Source organism: Schistocerca cancellata, chromosome 1 (genome assembly GCF_023864275.1).
Source record: "Schistocerca cancellata isolate TAMUIC-IGC-003103 chromosome 1, iqSchCanc2.1, whole genome shotgun sequence".
Lineage (NCBI taxonomy): Eukaryota > Metazoa > Arthropoda > Insecta > Orthoptera > Acrididae > Schistocerca > Schistocerca cancellata.
This window is the reverse complement of record NC_064626.1, coordinates 538,484,704-538,505,536: the sequence shown is the minus strand read 5'-3', so window position 1 is coordinate 538,505,536 and position 20,833 is coordinate 538,484,704. Positions and strand designations below refer to the sequence as shown.

At 36.8% G+C, this 20,833-nt stretch overlaps 1 protein-coding gene across 16 annotated transcripts in view; it reads right to left on the bottom strand.

Annotated features, from left to right (window-relative positions):
- The window catches only part of LOC126179628 (calcium/calmodulin-dependent protein kinase type II alpha chain), a 1,032,354-nt gene that overhangs the window by 14,322 nt on the left and 997,199 nt on the right, over positions 1-20,833 (bottom strand). For all 16 annotated transcript variants that reach the window (XM_049924622.1, XM_049924624.1, XM_049924625.1 and 13 more), the window contains one exon: positions 11,686-11,780. In XM_049924622.1, the coding sequence (XP_049780579.1) occupies positions 11,686-11,780 (95 nt within the window). The remainder of the gene's footprint in view (positions 1-11,685; positions 11,781-20,833) is intronic.

Below are 20,833 nucleotides of genomic sequence, written 5' to 3'. Positions count from 1 at the left end.
AGACAAATATTCAGAGGACATTCAGGGATATTTTATGAGTATTTTTATTAAGGGATCCATGGTCTACAATGGCTTATTGCTGAGTAACTATGTTTTATGTGATTTCTTGGGCCTTGTATCAGTAATACATTCAAAACGTCTGCACACTAGTGCCAATGTCAATGGTTTGTGCTGTCTGTCTAGTTTGGAAACAAACCTGTTCCATTCACTCACAGTAATTGTTGTTGACAACAACAATGCTTTCTTTACTCATGGTTTTCAAACTTGCAGTTACTACGGCTCAGATCTGTTTTCTATACAGTAACATGAGAATAACTAATGAGAAGTTGACTGATACATACAGTGGAGCTACACATAGCAAGCATAATTCGTTCCAGAATCTTACTCATAGTGCAAAACACTTGTTGAGTGAAACAATTTATCCCATATAAATTAATGTAAAATATGATAATGCCTTCCATGCAAAAAAAGTACTAAAAATTTTATCTTTTTCATGCCATTTATTCAAAGTAAATTATGCATACAGTATTATGTACTTTATTAATCACTATACATAACTACTTCTTTTTTACTAGGAAGCCATCTATAGTCATTTGTTTCTACCAGTGCTTCAACACTTGGCAAAAATGTGACACAGCATTATCGTCAAATAAATTTTTAGCACGTGCAGCCACTGCTCTGTTGGGGTGATGATTTTCAATATATGATACAACTGATTCCCATGCCTTCAGAATTTCTCTTATAGTGCCAGAAGATTGCTGCTTTGATGTTACCACCACCACCACCACCACCTTCTCCTCCTCCTCCTCCTCCTCTGAACTCCTCTCCACAACTTCCTGCTGTGAAACACGTTGCAACTCTGTAAGCTCTTCAGTGATCATTTCTTGGCTGTAATCTTCCACAAGCTCATCAATATCATTGTTACCCTTACCAGTTTCAGTCAACTCAAAGCAATGCTCGAAGAGTGGTTTAGGGCAGAGCTTCTTAAAGTTAGAACTAAGCTGCTTGTCCATGGGCTGGAGTAACAGAGTGGTGTTGGGAGACAGAAATTGGATCTTGATGAATTGAAATTCTTCAAGGCGGTCATCTTGTAGGCCTGGAGAATGGGCAGAATCATTGTCCATAACAAGTAAGACATGAATGCACATTCCTTTTGAAGCAAATATTATGCAATTTGTGTGTTGTGGGAGGTGCTCATTAAGTGAGGTTCCACTGTACTTTGTGTGTAGGTTCACTAAATGCAATGGAAGAGTGGAACAATGATGATATGCTCAGCTGTTCCCACAGTGATGGCAATTACATCACAGTAGTTTTGCATCTGTATATAGATGCCCATGAACAATAAGATACTTTTTATGTTGCTATAATTTAGTGATTGAATACTACAGGATTTTTCACTGTTGTGAATGTATTTTCTCAGAAACAAAGTTAATTTTGGTACTAGAGCTGAATAACCCATAATTACATTATTATTCTGTAATGAGCCCCTCGAGACCTCAGGTTCCTTATACCAAAATACTCAGAACATATTTCTGAACAAGCACGACATTTTGGTCAGTGGAGTTCTGATTCACCCTATATTTGCCATATGACTCGACTACGTTTATAAGTTATTTATTTTTAATTATATGTCATGTACATGTGATAAGTTTACTCTGTGTAAGTCAGACATGAACAGAACTACCCGCAAATAAAAAGTATGTTAATACATCATTAACATTTCTACATTTCTTAACAGTTGTATTTTCAGAAATAAAGCTGTGTTGTTGACAATCTGCTGTGGAAACACCCGTTCCAAGTAATATTACTGAAAAAAATTAGTACCTTAAATTAGAAAACCTAAATGCATTACCAAGTGTCAGAAGTATCTGACCTAACAAAGAAAACACAGAAATTTTGGAAAAATGCATCTTTATTCCTCTATGTAAATTCCTTTCACTCAATACCCTTTTTTTTCCCAGCGATGTTAATAGCTTCGATACCCTGTTTATATTAAAAAGTGTTGATATCCAAAAAAATAGCCATTGACTGCAGATTATTCATTTCTGGCTAATATTGTACCACCAAGCCATTTTTTAAGCTTCGAATTAAAAAATAATGAGAGGGGAATAAATGTAGCAAACACATTGCATGAGGGAGCTGTTTCAACTTTAACTCTTTGGTTTTGGCCATGGAAATAATGGATGTGTGAACTGGTGCTTTGTTGCGATAAAACAAAATTTTCTCTTTTGCTAAATGCAGCTTTTTTGCTTAATGTCATCACTAAAACACTGCATTAAGTTGACATAATACTCACCACTGATGACTTTTCCTTTTTGAAAATAATCAATGAAAATTATCCCATGCATATACCAAAAAACTGACGCCATGATTTTGCCTGCAGATGGAACTATCTTCATCTTCTTTGGACCTATTCACCAATTTCAGTCCATTGTTTTGACTGTTTCTTCATCCCAGGAATAAAATGATTGATCAGTGCTTCACCTATGGTTATGAGTTGACACAAAAACTCTGCCTGACTGCAGCAAAACATCACCAGACACTTGACTGAAACATCCTCATGATACTGTTTTTGTTCCATTGTCAGTAAGTGCAGCATGCATCTTGCACACAGCTTTCTCATGTCAAAATTTTCACTCAGTATGTGATGTAGAGCACTTTTTGAAATGTCTATAATGTCTGAAACCTTGCACACTAGTGGCTGGTCATCATCCAGTACCATTTTGAGGATTTTATTCAAAATTTCTGCCATGGTCAACTCATTTTGTTGACTAATGTGATGGTTTTCTTGGCAGCTAGTGCAACCTTGTTTTAGGAAGGAGGAAGGAAGATTAGGCTTTAATGTTCCACTGAGATCAAGGTCGTTAGAGATGGGGCTTTGCTTAAATTATGTCATCCAATATTTTACTGTTGTAAACAAAATGGCAGACTTTCTCACAAATAATCTTGCTCAGCTTTAACATTAGTTGGACTAAGACCTTCCACACCTTATGTCACATAACAATGACCAGCTTTATCCATGTTCACAAATTTGCTGAGAGCATTCACTGTTGAAGGTTGCCAAACAAATAATAAACAATGTAGCATCATTACACTCCAAACTTAAGCTTTATAAGGGTGGTACTTTCTACCGCACTAACTTGTTTAAAACAACAGTCACTATCTATACGCCAATTGGATATCTCTGGAACAGCCCTTGTACTGTATTCATTATTTGTGAACTTCTCTTCATAGAAATCAATGTGTTCTTCATTGAGTGAACCAGAAAATTTATGGGAAATATGCTGTAATTGAACCAGTGTTATGATGGTTTATGTTATGTCTAATGAAAAGTATCCCTGCAGTTATTTCAATTAAGGAGAGGAGTTTTGTTCAGTTCTAATTCCATTTTAAGTAGTGTATTCATCTTTCCATGATACAAATCAGAACTACTTTCTTTGTAATAGTTTTTAATAGCTAAATTTATATGTAATACTTTCAGAAATGGAAATTTGCACTTAATTTCAGTGCACAATGAATAATGAGCCTGGGTCCATTATAATGCTTGCTTGATACAGACAGAACTGTACTCATATTTGAAAATCTTTCTTTATTAGTAAAAGAATTTATGCCCTACAGTATAGAGGTGCAGCCAACTCTTAAAGCGTGAAGATAATTGATTAAGATTTAGTTGGAGCATATGTAATGAATGTAACTGATTTATTTAGCAATGGCTGACAATTTTACCATGCAATTAACAGAATAACTGGGGTCATAACTGCACACTGCTTTATCTTTCAACAAATTTCTTTCGACACCCTGTACTTTAATGGGACAGCTATTTATACAGTGACCAATTTCAGACTATTAAAATTACATACTCAGATGTTGCTTGCTCTGATGAAGTATGTTTACATTAGTGCCGTACAACTTGCCATTTTATTAGTGAATTCGGAAACAGGTGTGCTATGTATCCTGTAAAACAGGAACTAAAAAGTAGAGCCACAAAGATACTTTAGTACCATTACGAAATTCAGGCATTGATATTGAGATGGAAAAACCTGTGTTGGCCATTCAGAGTTGTATGGTTTAACAGCTACATGAAAGGCAGCTTGGATAGTGCATGAGTTGGCAAGAATCCCTGGCAGCATAGGCAATGAGGAAAGTGAATGCATTCCTCAGCCAATTTTATTAATGTATCTGTAGCTTTCCAGTCACCAGTGCTACTATTCAAACACAGTGACATACGTGTCTTGGTAATTCCTCTTGTTTTGCTCTTCAGGTTTTTGTTCATATGCTGCTGATAATATTAGGTTTCATATTTGAATTCCTCTTCAGTTTTGCCCTTTCAGATTGGTGTTTGACTTGCCACTGTCCACTCAGTTCTTTCCAGCTGCTTACTGTTTTCTCTGAGACCATCTAATTCACCCATACATGAAAGTTTGAATGTATGAATTTTTTGGTCTTATATGCTTTGATCAGAGACATAGTTGTCAGATTAGCACTGGACAAGGAGGTACTGTCTAGAGGTTTGGAATCATTGAAGCCTGAAATAAGCATGATCGGAAATACTTGCTAAAATGTTTGAGGCTACTGCAGCAGCAGCTAAAAATGAATTTTTAGATAATTTAGGCCTGCTCTCCACTGCATACCAGAAATTTAGTCCTCTGGATGAAGCTCAGGCAGCGAGTCCTGCCCAGGAAGTACTTTTTGTTGCCTAGTATATTACAATGGACTCAGTAAACAGACACAACCTAGCCACGTGTTTCGACATAAATCACATACTTTAGATGATAATAAAAGTTCCTCCCTCAGTGTCAGATTTGCCCCCATTGATGCTTAAGTCTCATCTGGCCTGCTGGAAGTGCCAGTGTACACATTCTTTCAACACATGTTGTGCCAGTCCCAAGTGAGGGTACTTAGTAGCAATGTGTCTGGGCAGAAAAGTAGCACTGCAGGCTGGTGCGCCAATATTTGCCAGTACACTGTGGGAAGCAGAACTGGACCAAGCATCAGTGTTCACTTTAACTCCAGTCTTGAAAGAACCCAGCCAACTGGCTAATAAACTCCTGATTTAATTGGATATCAACAGTACTGCTGCCCAATTCCAGGCGGATTCAGAGGCTGTAATTTCTCCGATACACCTATCAGTGTTTGGGCAACCTGCCTGCAGTCACCACAGTGACATGTTATTTCATACAGCTGGCAAAAGATCCATGTGTCAGGGAAAATCACCGTATGGGCAAAATACAAGAACATAGTACGTCAAATTTCTTTGTTGGTCATAATTTCACCATCAACTGTAAACATTTTTTATTTTGATGCATTTACTGTATTTGGTTTCCAAGTATTGGATGAGGTGAACCTGGTATCCAGCTCAGTACCATTCCAGGATTCAGAAACATTATTAGAAATTATATGCACTTGTTCCAAGCAATGTTGGGTCAGGCCATAAAGTCTGAAGTGCGTGTGTCACTAAAGCAGTCTGATGTGCCTAAATTTTGTTGTGCATGGCCATTACTGTTAACATTGCATGATGAAGTGAAGTCTGAGTTGGATGGGTTACAGGAATTGTGGGTCATTGTGCCAGTCTCAGCTGGTCAATACGTGGTTACTATGTGTGGAGAAAGCAAACAGATCTGTCAGCAGGATTTGCAGTGATTTTAAGGCCATGATTAATGCACGAAGTTAGAACAACATTTATTCCTTAGCCAGAGGAACTATAGCAAAGTTAGCAAGGGGCGGAGCAGTGTTTTTCAAAGGCTGGTCTGAAGGATGCATACCTCAAGACACAGACATGCAGAAAATCCTGGTACTAAATATGCCTTTTGGAATGTATCAATACAAGAAGTTTCCTTTTGGAGTTGCCTCAGCACACCAGGGATTTTCCAAAGGTACAAAGAGCAATTAATGCACAGTATTCCAAGGTGTGTGACCTATATGGATGACATCAGAGTGGTGGGTGCTGCTAGGGAAAAGCAAAACTTGCAAACAGCATTTCAGCAGCTGCTGGAGAATGGGCACTACTGTAACCTAGACAGTCACAAATTTTTGGCATCCTTTGTACAGTAGTTGGAACATATGTTAAGAAGCAAAAGGATCATGGCAACAGCAGAGCACACTGACACAACTGAGAAGCTGCTGGCCCTGGTAAACTTTATAGAATTGCTGTCTTTTCTGGGAAAAGTGAACTACTATACAACATTCATTCCCCATGCAGCTCATCTCACACATTCATTGAACCATCTGAGGAATTCCATTCATTTGGTCTCCTAAGTGTCACAAAGCATTCTTGCAGTTGAAAACACACCTGTGGTTGACCATATTTTGAGATGTTCACAAAAGGCAAGCTCCTGATCTTTGCAACTGAAGCATCACAATACAGGGTCTGGGAAGTTTTCTCAAGTACGAACTCTGATGGTGCAGAGAAAGCAAATGCTTTTGTGTTTAAAATGCTCTTGCAGGCACAGCAAAATTATTCAAAAATTGAGGAGGAGTCATTGTTCTTTGGATATGGCATTAAAAAATTCCTTGTTTTCCTGTTTTGGAATAAGCTCCAGTTACTTACAGACCACAAATCCCTCATTTCTCTTTCTGGTCCACATTCTCACATTCCAGGGAAAACAGTACAATGTCTGCAACATTGGGCTCTATTCCTGAGCTGTTACCATTATGACAGTTGGTTTTGGCCCACTGTTCATCATACAAATGCTAATGCATTATCATAGCTCTCCACCAACCATAACATTGAGTCTGACCATCTGGAAGCGATGTGTTTAATCCTTGATGAGGTGATGACCTACACATATCAAGATTTTCCGATCACCACTCATGAAACAGCTGTGGCTACTAGTTAGGACCCTCTCCTGCATAGAGTCATGTCAGCTGTGCAGAGTGGTTGGCTGGAGACTCTCCCAAAAGGATCAGAGCTGGCATTGTGAAATTATTTTGCTGTAGAACATAGGCTGAAGGTTGTTTAGTGAGTAGTATTATTGTCTACAGAGGATGCTGAATGTCACGTCATTGTTCCACTACCACTCCATGTCCACATCCTTAAGTTGCTATATACAAGGGTGGTTTGATATGTCTGCTAAATTTCCATCCAAGGAATGGACTTTTTCATTGTGCCTTGGTAGTTGGTAAGCTTGACTATTCTAGGGGTTGTAGAAAGATTTCAACAATGTACAGTGTACATTTCATTTTTTACAGCTGTTTGAACTGATCAGTGTCAACTGCAATTGAAAATGGAGAAACCCGAGTTCAAGCTGTTATTAAACATTTTTATTTGAAGGGTTGGGCTGCTGCACAGATCAAAACAGAACTGGACGAAGTTCACATGGTCTCTCCACCATCATATGGTAATGCAAGATCAGTGAATAAAAATTAGTAAGATTGCTGAGACTATAGGTATTTCAACTGAGTGAGTGCATAATATCCTACATGGAGAATTGACTATGAAGAAACTATGTGCACAACCACAGCCCAACCTCACATTGTTGACCAAAAGTGCATTTGGCACAATATTTCAGTACAATGTTTGGATGTCTAGTGATGTTTAATAGCAGTTTGCAAGATTTTTTGCAACAGTTTGTGACTGTTGATGAAGTCTGGATCCATCATTACAGACCAGAGCCAAAATGGCACACAAAACAATGGAGAAAGGCTGGTGAAAGTGCACCAAAGAAGGCAAAGACCATTTTGTTAGTGGGTAAGGTGATAGGCACCTATTTGGGATTCCCAAGGAATAATCCTCATAGATTACTTGGAAAAAGGCAGAACCATAACTGGACCCTCTTACACTTCAATGTTGGATCATTTGAAACTTGCACTGGCTGAAAAAAGACCAAGTTCAGCAAGCAAAATAGTGTTCTTTCACCACATCAGCAATAAAAATGGCGGAAGTGTATGAATTGGTTTCACTCTACTCACTAGGATTGGCCCCAAGTGGCTTCTTCCTGTTCCCAAACTTGAAACTTTGGCTTGCTGGGAAGAAATTTTCATCAAATGAGGCTGCAGTCAATGAGTATTCTTCAGAGTCTGACAGAACCTATTTTTCTGATGCGATGAAAAAGCTGAACGATCACTGGGCCAAGTGTATATCCCTAATGGAGACTATGTCAAGAAGTAAGAAGAGTTGTTTACAAAACAAACATTTTTTCTTGCTTTTTACCAGACTCATACATCCCACTCATATATCCCACACACACATTATGACTCTCGTACATTCTACTAAACAGCTGGATTCATTGGCAGGGCTACCTGCACAACGATCCTCCTTGTTCCAACAGAGGAACCTCAGGTCTGGTCATTTCAAACACAGGCACCTATTTAGGGGGGAGGGATTTACTGTCATTGCCAGATTCAGATGTCAGTATTGAGATCAACATACTAGTGTTGGCTGCTCAGAGTTGTACGGTTTCATGGCTGCACTACAGGTGGGGTGAATTCTATGCGAGTTGGTAGGACCCTCTGGTGGCATAGGAAGTGAGGAACGTGAGCATGCATTCCTCAGCAGTTGTGTGTATGTATCTGAAGCTTTCAAGTTACTGACATTACTATTCACACAAAGTAACACAACTGTCTTAGTTGTTCTCCTTTTTTTACTATTCAGGTTTTGCTCATATGCTGTTGACAATTTTGTGTCTCATATTTGAATTCTTTTAGGTTTTGTCCTTTTGAAATTGTGTTCGGCTTGCCAATGTCCACGTGGTACTTTTCGGCTGCTTACCATTTTCTCTGCAATAGTCTATTATCACTCTCTATCTGGATAGTGAGTAACTAAAAATATCTGCAATTCATGAGTGGTATATTCCCCAAAAATCTGAAAACTGCAGGTAACAACACCACACAAGAAAGGAGACAAATGTAAAACTGCAATCAGTTTCCATCAGTTTGTCAGGCTTTAGAAAATTTCTTAGGAGAAAGCCTTCATAAGTAAAGAAATATTAATAAGTAAATTGAAACATGGATTCAGAGCTGCTAGGTCACTCAAATCAGTCAATTTGCCTTCCTAAATAAAACAATGACTGTAAAGAATAGGAAATGAGATGTTTCTGGCATATTCTATGACATTAGCAAAAATTTTGATGTGACTGATCATGATATTCTGTTGCTGGAACTAAATAATTGTAGAAGTCAAGACCTACCAAACAGATGGATCCATTCTTACCTTCCCGATTGTCAATAAATCACTTGTATGAAATACCAATCGTGATAAAGGAAGTACCTTAAAAGAAGAAAATAGCTTCAAGGATAATTGTTATTTTCCCATGTATGATACTAGGCAGAAGTACAACCTACATGTCAATACAGACAGTGCAAAGTTTTGTAAAGGAGTAGTATACCATACTGGCATTATGCTGTGGAGCTCCATGCCATCCCGCTTGAAACAGATATCAAATGTACAGTGTATATTTTTCAACTGAAGGTGAAAGAGTATTTGCTTGACCACTGCTTCTATTCTTTTTCTGAGTTTTTGGAGAAACATTAGTGTAATTGATCAAGCACTATTAAGCATACTATTTTTTTGTTATAACTATGTTGTTATATCCAGCATGTATTGAATTATTATTTCAAAATTATAACATGTATAAATTGCATTATTACCTCAAACCTAATCTAGCCTGTATCATATGTGCAAAGTATGTACCAAATTATGAATAACAAGACCAAACAAAATATGTAAATAATTAACAGATTCTCTTTTTGGAGTAAATGGCATCTGTTTCTGATTTTTACAGATGCTCAGTGTCACATTAGGTGGTGTCTGAGACAGAAATTGCAATAGACTGAAGTCTATTATATTGTAACTTAACTCTCAACAATAAAGTGCAGGTAAGTGGAAAGGAATTTTTTGCTACACAAAACATGCATTTATCCTTAAGTAAACAACAAATAAGAGGCAATGTGGAGGTTAAGTTTTTTAAAATAAAACTGATTATTAATTTCTTTTATCTGAGTCTACAAACATGAAGTATATTTATCCAAAACATTTTGTTTTTAAGGTTTAATTGCTTTAAAGACAAGAATATTTCAACTGTCCCCAAGCCAAGCCAACACCACAGTTTTTTTTGTTAGGCATAGTCCTCCAATTTTTGTAACAACTTACTCATAAAGTTATAAGGGGCCCTGCAGACTAAAAACACTTTGAACAATGGTGTAACTTGGCATTCAGTCAACTCATATTTTTCTAGAGGTGACTAAGTAATAAGTGATAGAAAAAAATCTTAGAATTCTGTATTTGTAGTTTGACAGTTGCTCACTGAGGCACAAATTCACATGCTATTATCTTCAACAACAGTGAAAACAAATAGCTATGAAATCGCAACATTTTTTATATTTCACATTTCAGATTTGGGTCATTTGAAACAAAATGATTTTTTTTTTTTTTTTGGGGGGGGGGGGGGGGGGCAAAAATCCTCTGTTAACAATCAAAACATATTCAATTAGAAATCACAACATATTCAATTAGAAATAGATACAAGATAATTATTCATGTATTAAGAAAACAAACAATGAAGGAAGAAGACCAACAAATCTACATCAAACAAGAAGAATTGTGTTATGAAAAAAAGTAAGACTTTGCTTGTGACCTTTCAAATTTTAATTCAATTTCTCCAAAGTTCTACAAACTTTTAGACCATAAATGAGTTCAGCTTTTTATTTTTATTTTAGTTACATAATTTTTAAATATCATTTTACAGTTAACACATTTTAATAACAAGAATATTCATTTCAGCAAAATCACAGTGCAGGGTGACAGAAATACTTCCTGGTGAATGTACTCTGATAAGTATGATCACATGTCCCAAGTACTGAAGACACTGATATAAATGAAGGTATCATTTACATATTAACTAAAATAAATTTATGTTTGTAATGACTCTATTTATGCTCATATAATTGTAGGATGAGCTAACAGTTCTGCATCTGAGGTCTTAGAAGTGAAGAAGGAAAGAAGAAAAATAGAGTTCAACATTCTGTTGGTGTAAAAGTCATAAGGAATGGAACTGAAGGATAGAGCCTTGTGTAAAGGAACAGGCAAGCATTCACTACATGCAATTTAGGGAAACCCTTGAAAACCTATATCAAGAAGTTCAGATGTAAATTTGGATTATGTTCTCCCCAAAAAGAAGTGCAGCAAGATAATGTGGATTTCTGTCTGAAGTGACATAATTATAAATAAATCAACTTGCACGCCTCTTCAACTAAGTGGTGATGCAGTCAATTAATATATGTCACTGCTATTTAATAATTGAATTCTGCAAATCCATATCAGGTAATTAACTTCAGTGTATTTTTCTTTAAAATCATACTACTGAGTTGTAAAACAAGCTCAACAATATTAATATCAGTCACAATAAATGGTTAAGCATGGAAAACGTCATCAAGAAGAAAAATATTACATATGTATTGGCTACGCCACTAATGAATTACCTACTTATCATTACTATAATTGTAAACAAGCAGCAGCAAAATTATTTCTCACATAATGTGCACAGAAAATACATGCAACATGCAGTTTGCTTTTTGGGAGAAGATACTTGGCAGCAGGTATCAATAATTACCAGCATCCCTTCATGCTATCACCTTATTATTTTAATAATAAAAATAAGAGTGATTATATTTCATATACAAACAAATATTCCTTAATTTTAAAGTGATGATTCACATCTAATGTAAGTGCAAATAAAAAGCAGTGATTACCATTATCAAAGTAAAATTTGTGGAAATCCATCCCTTCGACTAAATTACCTAGAGCTTCTGGTTCAAATGCTGTGAGATGTGGATCACATATTTTCCTGAAATTTTAAAGAAATACCAAAACGATTATACATGTATTCTGCATGATATCACTCACACACACACACACACACACACACACACACACACACACACAGAGAGAGAGAGAGAGAGAGAGAGAGAGAGAGAGAGAGAGAGAGAGAGGGAGAGAGGGAGAGAGGGAGGGAGGGAGGGAGGGAGGGAGGGAGAGAGAGAGAGAGAGAGAGAGAGAGAGAGAGAGAGAGAGAGAGAGAGTTCAAACAAGAGTATAATCAAAGTTACTGAAAAGATTATAATTGCTTTGGCACTATGTTTTCCTCTGAAATTCTAAAGCAATGAAAGAGTGTATATTGTATTTATGGGCTGTTGGTATTAATTTTTATATCTTCTTGTACTTATTTTGTCCACAGACACGTAAAAAATTATTGTAAATTCAATTTTTTATCTTGACAGCATTTGTAGCCTTACCGAAAGATGTTGACAATGTTGACTGGAATGAGATTTTCACTCTGCAGCAGAGTGTGCGCTGATATGAAACTTTCCTGGCACATTAAAACTGTGTACCGGACCGAGACTTGAACTCGGGACCTTTGCCTTCCGCGGGCAAGTGCTCTACTACTGAGCTACCCAAGCACGACTCACGGTCCATCCTAACAGCTGTAGTTCTGCCAGTACCTCGTCTTTGCAGGAGAGCTTCGGTAAAGTTTGGAAGGTAGTAGACGAGGTACTGGCAGAACTACAGCTGTGAGGACGGGCCGTGAGTTGTGCTTGGGTAGCTCAGTGGTAGAGCACTTGCCCGCGAAAGGCAAAGGTCCTGAGTTCGAGTCTCGGTCTGGCAAACAGTTTTAATCTGCCAGGAAAGTTTCAATGTTGACTGGAATATATTCTTTGAAATTCTGAAGCTGGCATGGATAAAATATAGTGAGTGAATGCTAACTACAACTTTTACAGTAATCAGATTGCAGTTGCACCTGGGCCTTCTACAGGGATATGATCCTTGTGACCTGGCTGGGATTGGGAGTGGCATATGGATGGACTAGGATGTTGCAGACAGACAATCAAAACACTACTTTAGTTGGGGTTGAAGAATCTTGGGTAGGATGACCCTCAGTTCAAGGCGTGATGATAATGAAAGCACAGATGATGACTATGGTTCATTTTTTCCAGTCCAATGGGGTGCTGAGTAACCAAGGGGGCACGCCTTTGTAGCTGGGTTTTGAGGGTGGTGGAAGAATCAGGATCTGTGAGGATATGGCAAGAGAAATTTGTTTGTGGACTAGGTCTGGAGCCAGTGCCTCTTCCACAAGTTATTTATGAGTCCTTCAGCATACTGGATAAGGGAGTTCTTGTCACTGCAGATATGTCATCCCCATGTGGCCAGGCTATGGGGGAGGGATTTTCTTCTATCCCACATTCTTGTGTATGTTCTTTCCTCTCTTCCGTCTTCTTCTCCTTTTTCTTCTTCTTCTTTTTTTTTCCTTCCACATCACATATGCTCTGATATCTGAGCCACAATGTACCAATAATCTCAGTCAATACATATCAGTCATGTGTGTGTCAGGTTATCTGTTTGTGTGAAGGTGTGTGTGTTTCCTTTTTTTTCTGAAGAAGGCTCCATTTGAAAGCTTAGAGTGTAGCAGTCTTTTTTTTGTGTGTATCCACAACTCAAAATGTCATCTTTTTGATGACATAATAGCAGATGAGTTTTGCAACTGGAGCAGCAATGTAATTGGTGTTGACCAAATTGGGCAGAATATAAAGTGAAAACTACCAATAGCAAGAAGAGTATTTAAGGTTTTAGAAAGTTTTTTCTGAACACATAATAAACGGTTCAGACAAGAAGAGACTAGAAGTTTTTCAAAATTTGTGCTACAGAAGAATAACTGTGAAAAGGTACTGAATAGAACTGGGGCAAAGAAATTTATGGTGCAACTTAACTGAAAGAAGGAATTAGTTGTTAGTACACAAGCTGAAGCATAAATGAATCATCAGTTTGGGAATAGTTGCAATAGTTCTGCACACACGAAGAGGCTTGCACAGGATAGTCAGGTATGGAAAGCTGCATCCAACCAATCACTGAACAGACGACTGCAACAAGAACATGTCTATAACTTTTGATAATACATGTAACTGAGTTAAATGTGTGTGATTATTATGATAAAAATGATTGTAATATTGGTTTTAACAAGATGCTATAACTGATATAAAAGGCACAATTAAAGAATTTCAGAGTGCACATGATCAAACTCCATTCTGACTGTAATATGACCCATGCCATTATCTGTGGTCCTGGCATAAAGCCTACTTTTTCATTATGATTCATTTGCAGCTCTGACATGTATCAGTATCAATGTACTTCTTGTTGGATACAGGAGGATCTGGGGGTTATACTTGGACACTGACTACAATATTTATTTAGCAGGATTGTGCATGCACTACTGCTGGACTTTGGATTGTGTATTACAATATTAGCCATTTGAAGTACTATGTTACACTATTCTGTGCTGTGACTTTCTCTTCACCAGTTTTACCTATGTGCAACCACATTACAGCATCATTTTCCATGAACATCTGTTTATCACAGACAGAACAAGGATGATGATAGTCAATATTATGATGGTATTTCTTCCATCAAAGTAAATAACAATTATAGCAAAAGTAATGACCATGAGAATAATTAAGACAAAAACAGCAACAAAAACACTAAAAATTATTAGTCTAGTGGTACTAATTATTATTTCTTTCCTTTCTCAGACGTTATGTCTGGTTAAAAATGGAAAGTGACACGGACCTTGATCAAGTGTGACTTCCTTTTAATTGTATGATATATGTTACATTGCATTTAGGAACTTTCGGGTAATTGAACATGTATCAATAATTACAGATTTCTGTAGTTGTATATATACGTTTGGGTGTAGCTGTATTGCGTTGATGTACTGGTGGATATTGTGCAGTATGTCTCCTGTAGTTGATAGTATAATTGGTATAATGTCAACTTTATCCTGATGCCACATGTCCTTGACTTCCTCAGCCAGTTGGATGTATTTTTCAATTTTTTCTCCTGTTTTCTTCTGTATATTTGTTGTATTGGGTATGGATATTTCGATTAGTTGTGTTAATTTCTTCTTTTTACTGGTGAGTATGATGTCAGGTTTGTTATGTGGTGTTGTTTTATCTGTTATAATGGTTTTGTTCCAGTATTATTATTATTATTATTATTATTATTAACTTTACTTTGGATACAAAGATTACTTATATAAATATTGTTAAAGAAAACAAAATACAGGATAGCTTAAACAATTTAATAGCAGGACTTGATCATGAGAAAAAATTACAGTGGAGATAAGTCTGAAATAACAGTGGTAGTCAAGGAGTTGAAAGGAGGGCTATTTTAGTACCAGGCTTTGAGGTTAAGGAGAAGGAGGAGCAGGTAATCTGAGTGTAAAGATATGCATCTTGAGAGGGTGCCTTCATGAATGTGCCATGAGACAAGATTTATTTTTACAAGGGAGGCTCCATGTCCCTGTATGATATACTAACTGCATTAACAAAAGGTGAAGCAATAGAAGTATGAATAAAGTTGCTTTTACTTGAAAGTGGTTGTACATTAGTTGTTTACATAACTGATACAAATGTCATTACTTTCAAAATGACTACTGCATTTAAGCATATTTTTCAACAGCTGTTTTGTTTAATATTACGTACATAATAACTACATAAAAATTGACAATGTTTAAGTATAACAACTAAGAGACAGGTGAATGCTAATTTAAAATAATTGATCAGTAATCAAACAGATGAAAATAGTGTGCTGAAATGACACCCAAACCTAGATCTTGGTCTTTTGTTAGAATTAAATGATAATTAAATCAAGACCCTAAGCTGTCGACAGGCGTTGATATACATCAACGGGGACAGTTCAAAATGTGTGCCCCGACTGGGACTCAGACCAGGGATCTCCTGCTTACATGGCAGATGCGCTATCCATCTGAGCCACCAAGAGCACAGAGCATAGTGTGACTGCAGGGATTTATCCCTTGCATGCTCCCCGTGAGACCCACATTCCCAGCTTAATGTCCACACACCACATTTGTAGTGCTCTTGCCCATTACACTCATTACTTGTGGCAGACAATCTTACTGAGTCCCGTAAGAGTTTGGGCAATGCGTGTGCATCCAGCACAGAAGAAGAAGGTCAATGGCCTTGAAGTTTCTATTCCATCAGGGCTTGAATGTCCTAATCTCCTACAGTAAAAGTATGCATCATTCAATAGTGATATGGACTTCAGTTTAGCTAAATAATTATCTGGTTGGTCCAATGTGCACATTCCATTATCAAGCATTGCTATCATATATGGATTCTTTTTCTTATTGTAAATATGACAGCCTCATTGACAAAAGGTGATGGAAAAATGTCTCTTTCGCACTGTCTTACTTATAGAAGATACACTGATACTTAATTGTGACAAATAAAGAACATCTGTTGCTTTGAGCCACGACATAGTAATGTTGTGGAATATGACATCACTTATCAATCAGAGGTTAAACATTATCCTTGATTGTCCTAGAAAAAAATAGAAAACAGTAGCTGCAATTTATCTGAACCTGGATTTATTTACGAACACATGTATGTTTCAGCTATAAAATTCTTGCCTGGTATGCTACTTGCATTGAGAGATCAATACCCACAAGGGAATGGTCCAATAAGACGTATTGAAACCTAAACTGATTTTTTTTTTTTACACAGGAAGAAAACAACAAAAGAAATTCACTGTCAAAATTTTAGTTGCTAAGAGGTTCTGCAAGCATTAAAAAAATAGCTGAAAATTGCCAAATTCATAGTGCATCAGGTAGCGGTAGAAATGTGCACCCCTACTGGTGCCGTAGGAACTGCGCATGCGCAGCTAGGCACACAGACAGCCAAGGTTGGTGGTACATTTGTAAACAGTAAACACAACACAACCAGACTGTAATTTTTAAAGGAAGTTTCAGGTTACCGTTCGTTGATAATTTCTCTGACACTACAGTGTACAGTTATTATTCTCTTGGATTAGCCACTCAAGTAACATCTATTACAAATTATCAGTTTCTTTTTTCAGTATTGGTAAGTATTGACAATACAGATAAAGCTGCATTAATATTTATTGTGCTTCCGTAAGGCATGCCTGATAATAGTAACCTATTTTTCCCTTCCAGTTTCACCATAATGAGGAATCAATTAATGTTCTCAATTTAGCAGTGATGAAATATGAAGAATGTGATTTCCAGGCAAAATCACTTACCGCTCCTGAGGATGTACATGTGTGTCATTTATTAGTTGATTTCCTTGACATTCATTCAAGTGATATCAACATTTCATTTGAAATTGTGGATAAGCTAGAAGAAATGGGAAATACTGCGACTATTCCATGAATTGTGGTTTGGACAAAATTAGTTGTGCCAGTAACAGTTCTGAAGAAGAATACCTTCCAAGACTAAAAACAGACACATACCGACACACCGTTCAGTGACAAATAAAAGGCAATGAGATATTGGTTAAATGAAGGCGAGAAAAAAAATGGTTGAAGTTATGCAGTGTGCAAAGGCATTTTTGATTCATGAAATCAGGGCATGAACTGAACAAATGGAAGAATGAATTACATGAAGTAAGAAATATGCGCCAAACTGAAAACCAAGACCATCTGAATGAAAAACTGAAAGATTTACAACTACTCATGAGAGGTTATGCACCATTACCATTGGAGATCTATGAGACTGGGTCCTCCAAATTGCATCTGACATGAACACTGCTAATTTCCAGGCTTTGTCAACCTGGCTATGCAGGTTCAAGAAATTGTATGGAATAGGAAGACAGAAAATTACTAAGTGTACATCACATAAATGTATAGGGCAGCTCTGCCTGTGATAGACACTGCTACAGAGAAGTTCATAGCTGACATAAAGATGAAACCTGCTCTTATCCCTGGAAAAATCAATGAATGCAATGACATAAGCATATATCATAATGCCAGTGATAAGTATGAGTGGGTTACTGTTTCCACAGCTGTATATCTGTCTTCAAGAACCGCAAGACAAATTAGGAACCAAAATAAAAAATGGACTGTTTAGTTGCAAAAATCTTGTAATCAGTGTATCAAAATCTGGAAAAATGGGAAAGAATAATTTTCAACATTTTGTTCAAAACATATTCCTACCAGCTGCACAAACTAATTCATTGCTTTTGTTGGATTCATGGCCTGGACATAACAATGCCTCTATTTTTGTGGAGGATGACAAAAAATCTGTACATGTAATGTCTGGAACTACTACTCTGATTCAATCTCCCAATAAAGAATTTTTTTGACAGTGGAAATCATTTTTCAGGAAATTATCAGACAACATAATTTCCAATGCCTCTCTTTCATTTCAGGTTTATCAGAGGAACAATATTCTTAAGCTCCAGTCATTTGTGCATACCAGTTTTCTTCACCACACTTTACAAATTTGATCATGTATGCCTGGTTTGTAGCGCAATATGCAGAACAGCAACCAGGACCATTTCTGACTTGATCCTAGTTCTGTCTAAAGAAAACTAGTGGTTACTGCAAAGTACCTGACTGAATCAATTTTTCCTTTGTCCGGTGTGCCTGGTGCAATAAAAATGTTTGCTTTTGTCATTCAATAGACACTTCACATTTTTGTGATGACTACTGGGAGTAAACAAAGAACTGTTTCACTGATAGTCAAAGGTACAACATTTAAACATTATTATAAGGAATGGCCTACAGGAATTGTTATAAAATGTAGTACTGCAAGATACATTTCATTTCAACAAATTACAAGTCCTCGCTGATGGAAGTCATCTGTGACATCAGTCACTGCAATGATTTTATTTTCTCTGCTAGCCACTTTTATAAGAATTACATTGAAAGAACTGAACTGTAATATGAAGTTATTCAAAAAATGTCTGTATAGTTTAAACCAGGTTTTCAACAGAGCAAACAGGCTAACAAGCATGAGAAAAACAGAATTCTGTCTGGTGTACACACTAGGCCTCTTGCAGTCTTTCAACTGGACGTCACTGCAGCTACTTATGTGTCCCTAATCTTCCTCAGGCCCCTAATCAGAAAATGGAGACCTGCAATTTAATGTGGAATCTGAATCACCTGTTTTTCATGGCCACACCAACATCTGTGAGAAGTAAATGCTCAGTTAAAAATCATAGTGAAAAAGTTGTGGTCTGAACAGGATTTGATCCTGAACTCTCTGGATCACGAAGCTCACATTTTGCTACTAGACCATTTTTGTTTCGAAAAGAAAACAAAAAAGAATACAACCATTAGACCTTACAAGTGTAGTGGAAACACCAGCTGTGTCACCTCTTTAAGTGATGCTCAATGTCAGTAATTAGTATTTTGTTTATAAATTTCTCCTCAATGGTAATGAGAAGCCAGCGAAAAATGGCAGCTGACATACAAGGAAAATTTTGACCAGTGCTAAAGAGAGATAGAGCTGCAATTTTGAGTAAAGTGCATGATCTCCACACATGTCATGATTTCATACACATTAAGACTTAAATTCTTCCTTCCCTGTGTTATTTTGCATACTCCATCAAGAACAGTGCACCTGCCATGCAAAATAATTCTCACTGAATAGCAAAGTTTCACATTGTGGCTCTAACAAGATAGAGTTGCATCCTGTATGCTGAATAATAGCTCCAGAAACTAAAAACTAATAACACAGGATTCATAGGCAATGTTCACTATCTTGTGTTCTCTTCCATTCCCTCTAGTATAAATGATTCTACCCATATACAAGTGAATGGTAGTGAATGTTCTGCAAATGCTCATTCGCACGTCTTTGCTTCCATACACTCCATTGTAAACCAGGCTTTACATGCTTAAAACTGGTGTCTGTGAACTCCAGATAATTATGCTATGTGGCTCTGCATGACTGATTCACCAAGCTGCGTGCTAAGTGGGCAGGTTTGTACAGACTGCTGTTATAAGCTGTTCCTCATGCAGCAAAAAATGTGTAACTTCAACATTTTTTACAAAATACTTGAAGTGCCTCTTAGTAGCTAAAATTTTGACAGTGCATCTCTTCATTGTCCTCTTCTTGTGTAAAAATTTTCAGGGTGGGGTTCGATATGTCTTATTGGACCATTCCCTTGTCAGTTTGTTTCATGTTTCATTTTGATGCCACATTTCAGTCATTGCCATGATTTTTGGGTATTGGTATTGATATTGCTGTTTGTACTGCTATTGGTTCTTGTTTTTTCTATTTTTTATTGGTATTGGTATTTATTTTGAGCTATACATATGAAGTGATGTTTTCAATACCTGTGCTGCATTTTGTTAATATTGGTGATATTAGGCTATAAGTGTTGGTAATGCCTTCTGACTTTCTGCTGCTACCAGTTTTTAGCTTCTTGAATTGGTAATGGCATTTGAAGTTGAGGTCAAGAGATGTTTTCTGTACCAGTTACAGGTCATTACTTCTTCTAAACCAACCACTGTATTGTGTTTCTGTGGGTGTTTCATTTTATGTATTTTACAGTTACCATGAATTTGTTGCTGTTATTTTAGATTTTAGTTTGTCTCCATGCAAATCTCTTAACTGGTTGTCCAGTTAGCTTCAAAATTTATTATTAAGAATTTGTACACTTATGTATTTTTTGTTTATATTTTGGTGCATGGGAATGGGTAACATCACTGGTTGCCAGTTTGAAATAATGTTTGTATTGCATTTTGGGCTTTTTATGACATCACTGGTCAAAGTCAATGGATAGTACAAAAGTCTGTGATATATCTTTAATTTTTGTCTTCTTTATGCCAGCCAGTGCATCAACATGTTTGTCACCAATTCCTTGAATGAGCAAATTCTCAGTATTTGATACTACCACTCATGAGTTTTATCATCAATTTATTAGGTTGGTGCTTAAGTTCTTAACATTTTTCCACAACTTTAATAGACACAACAGATACACATGACAGAGACTTTAGTCATCAATAATATATTCTCCTTCACTATTTACAACAGTCTGCCAACACTGGAGTAACTTTTTGATTCTGCAACATAGAAATCACATGATT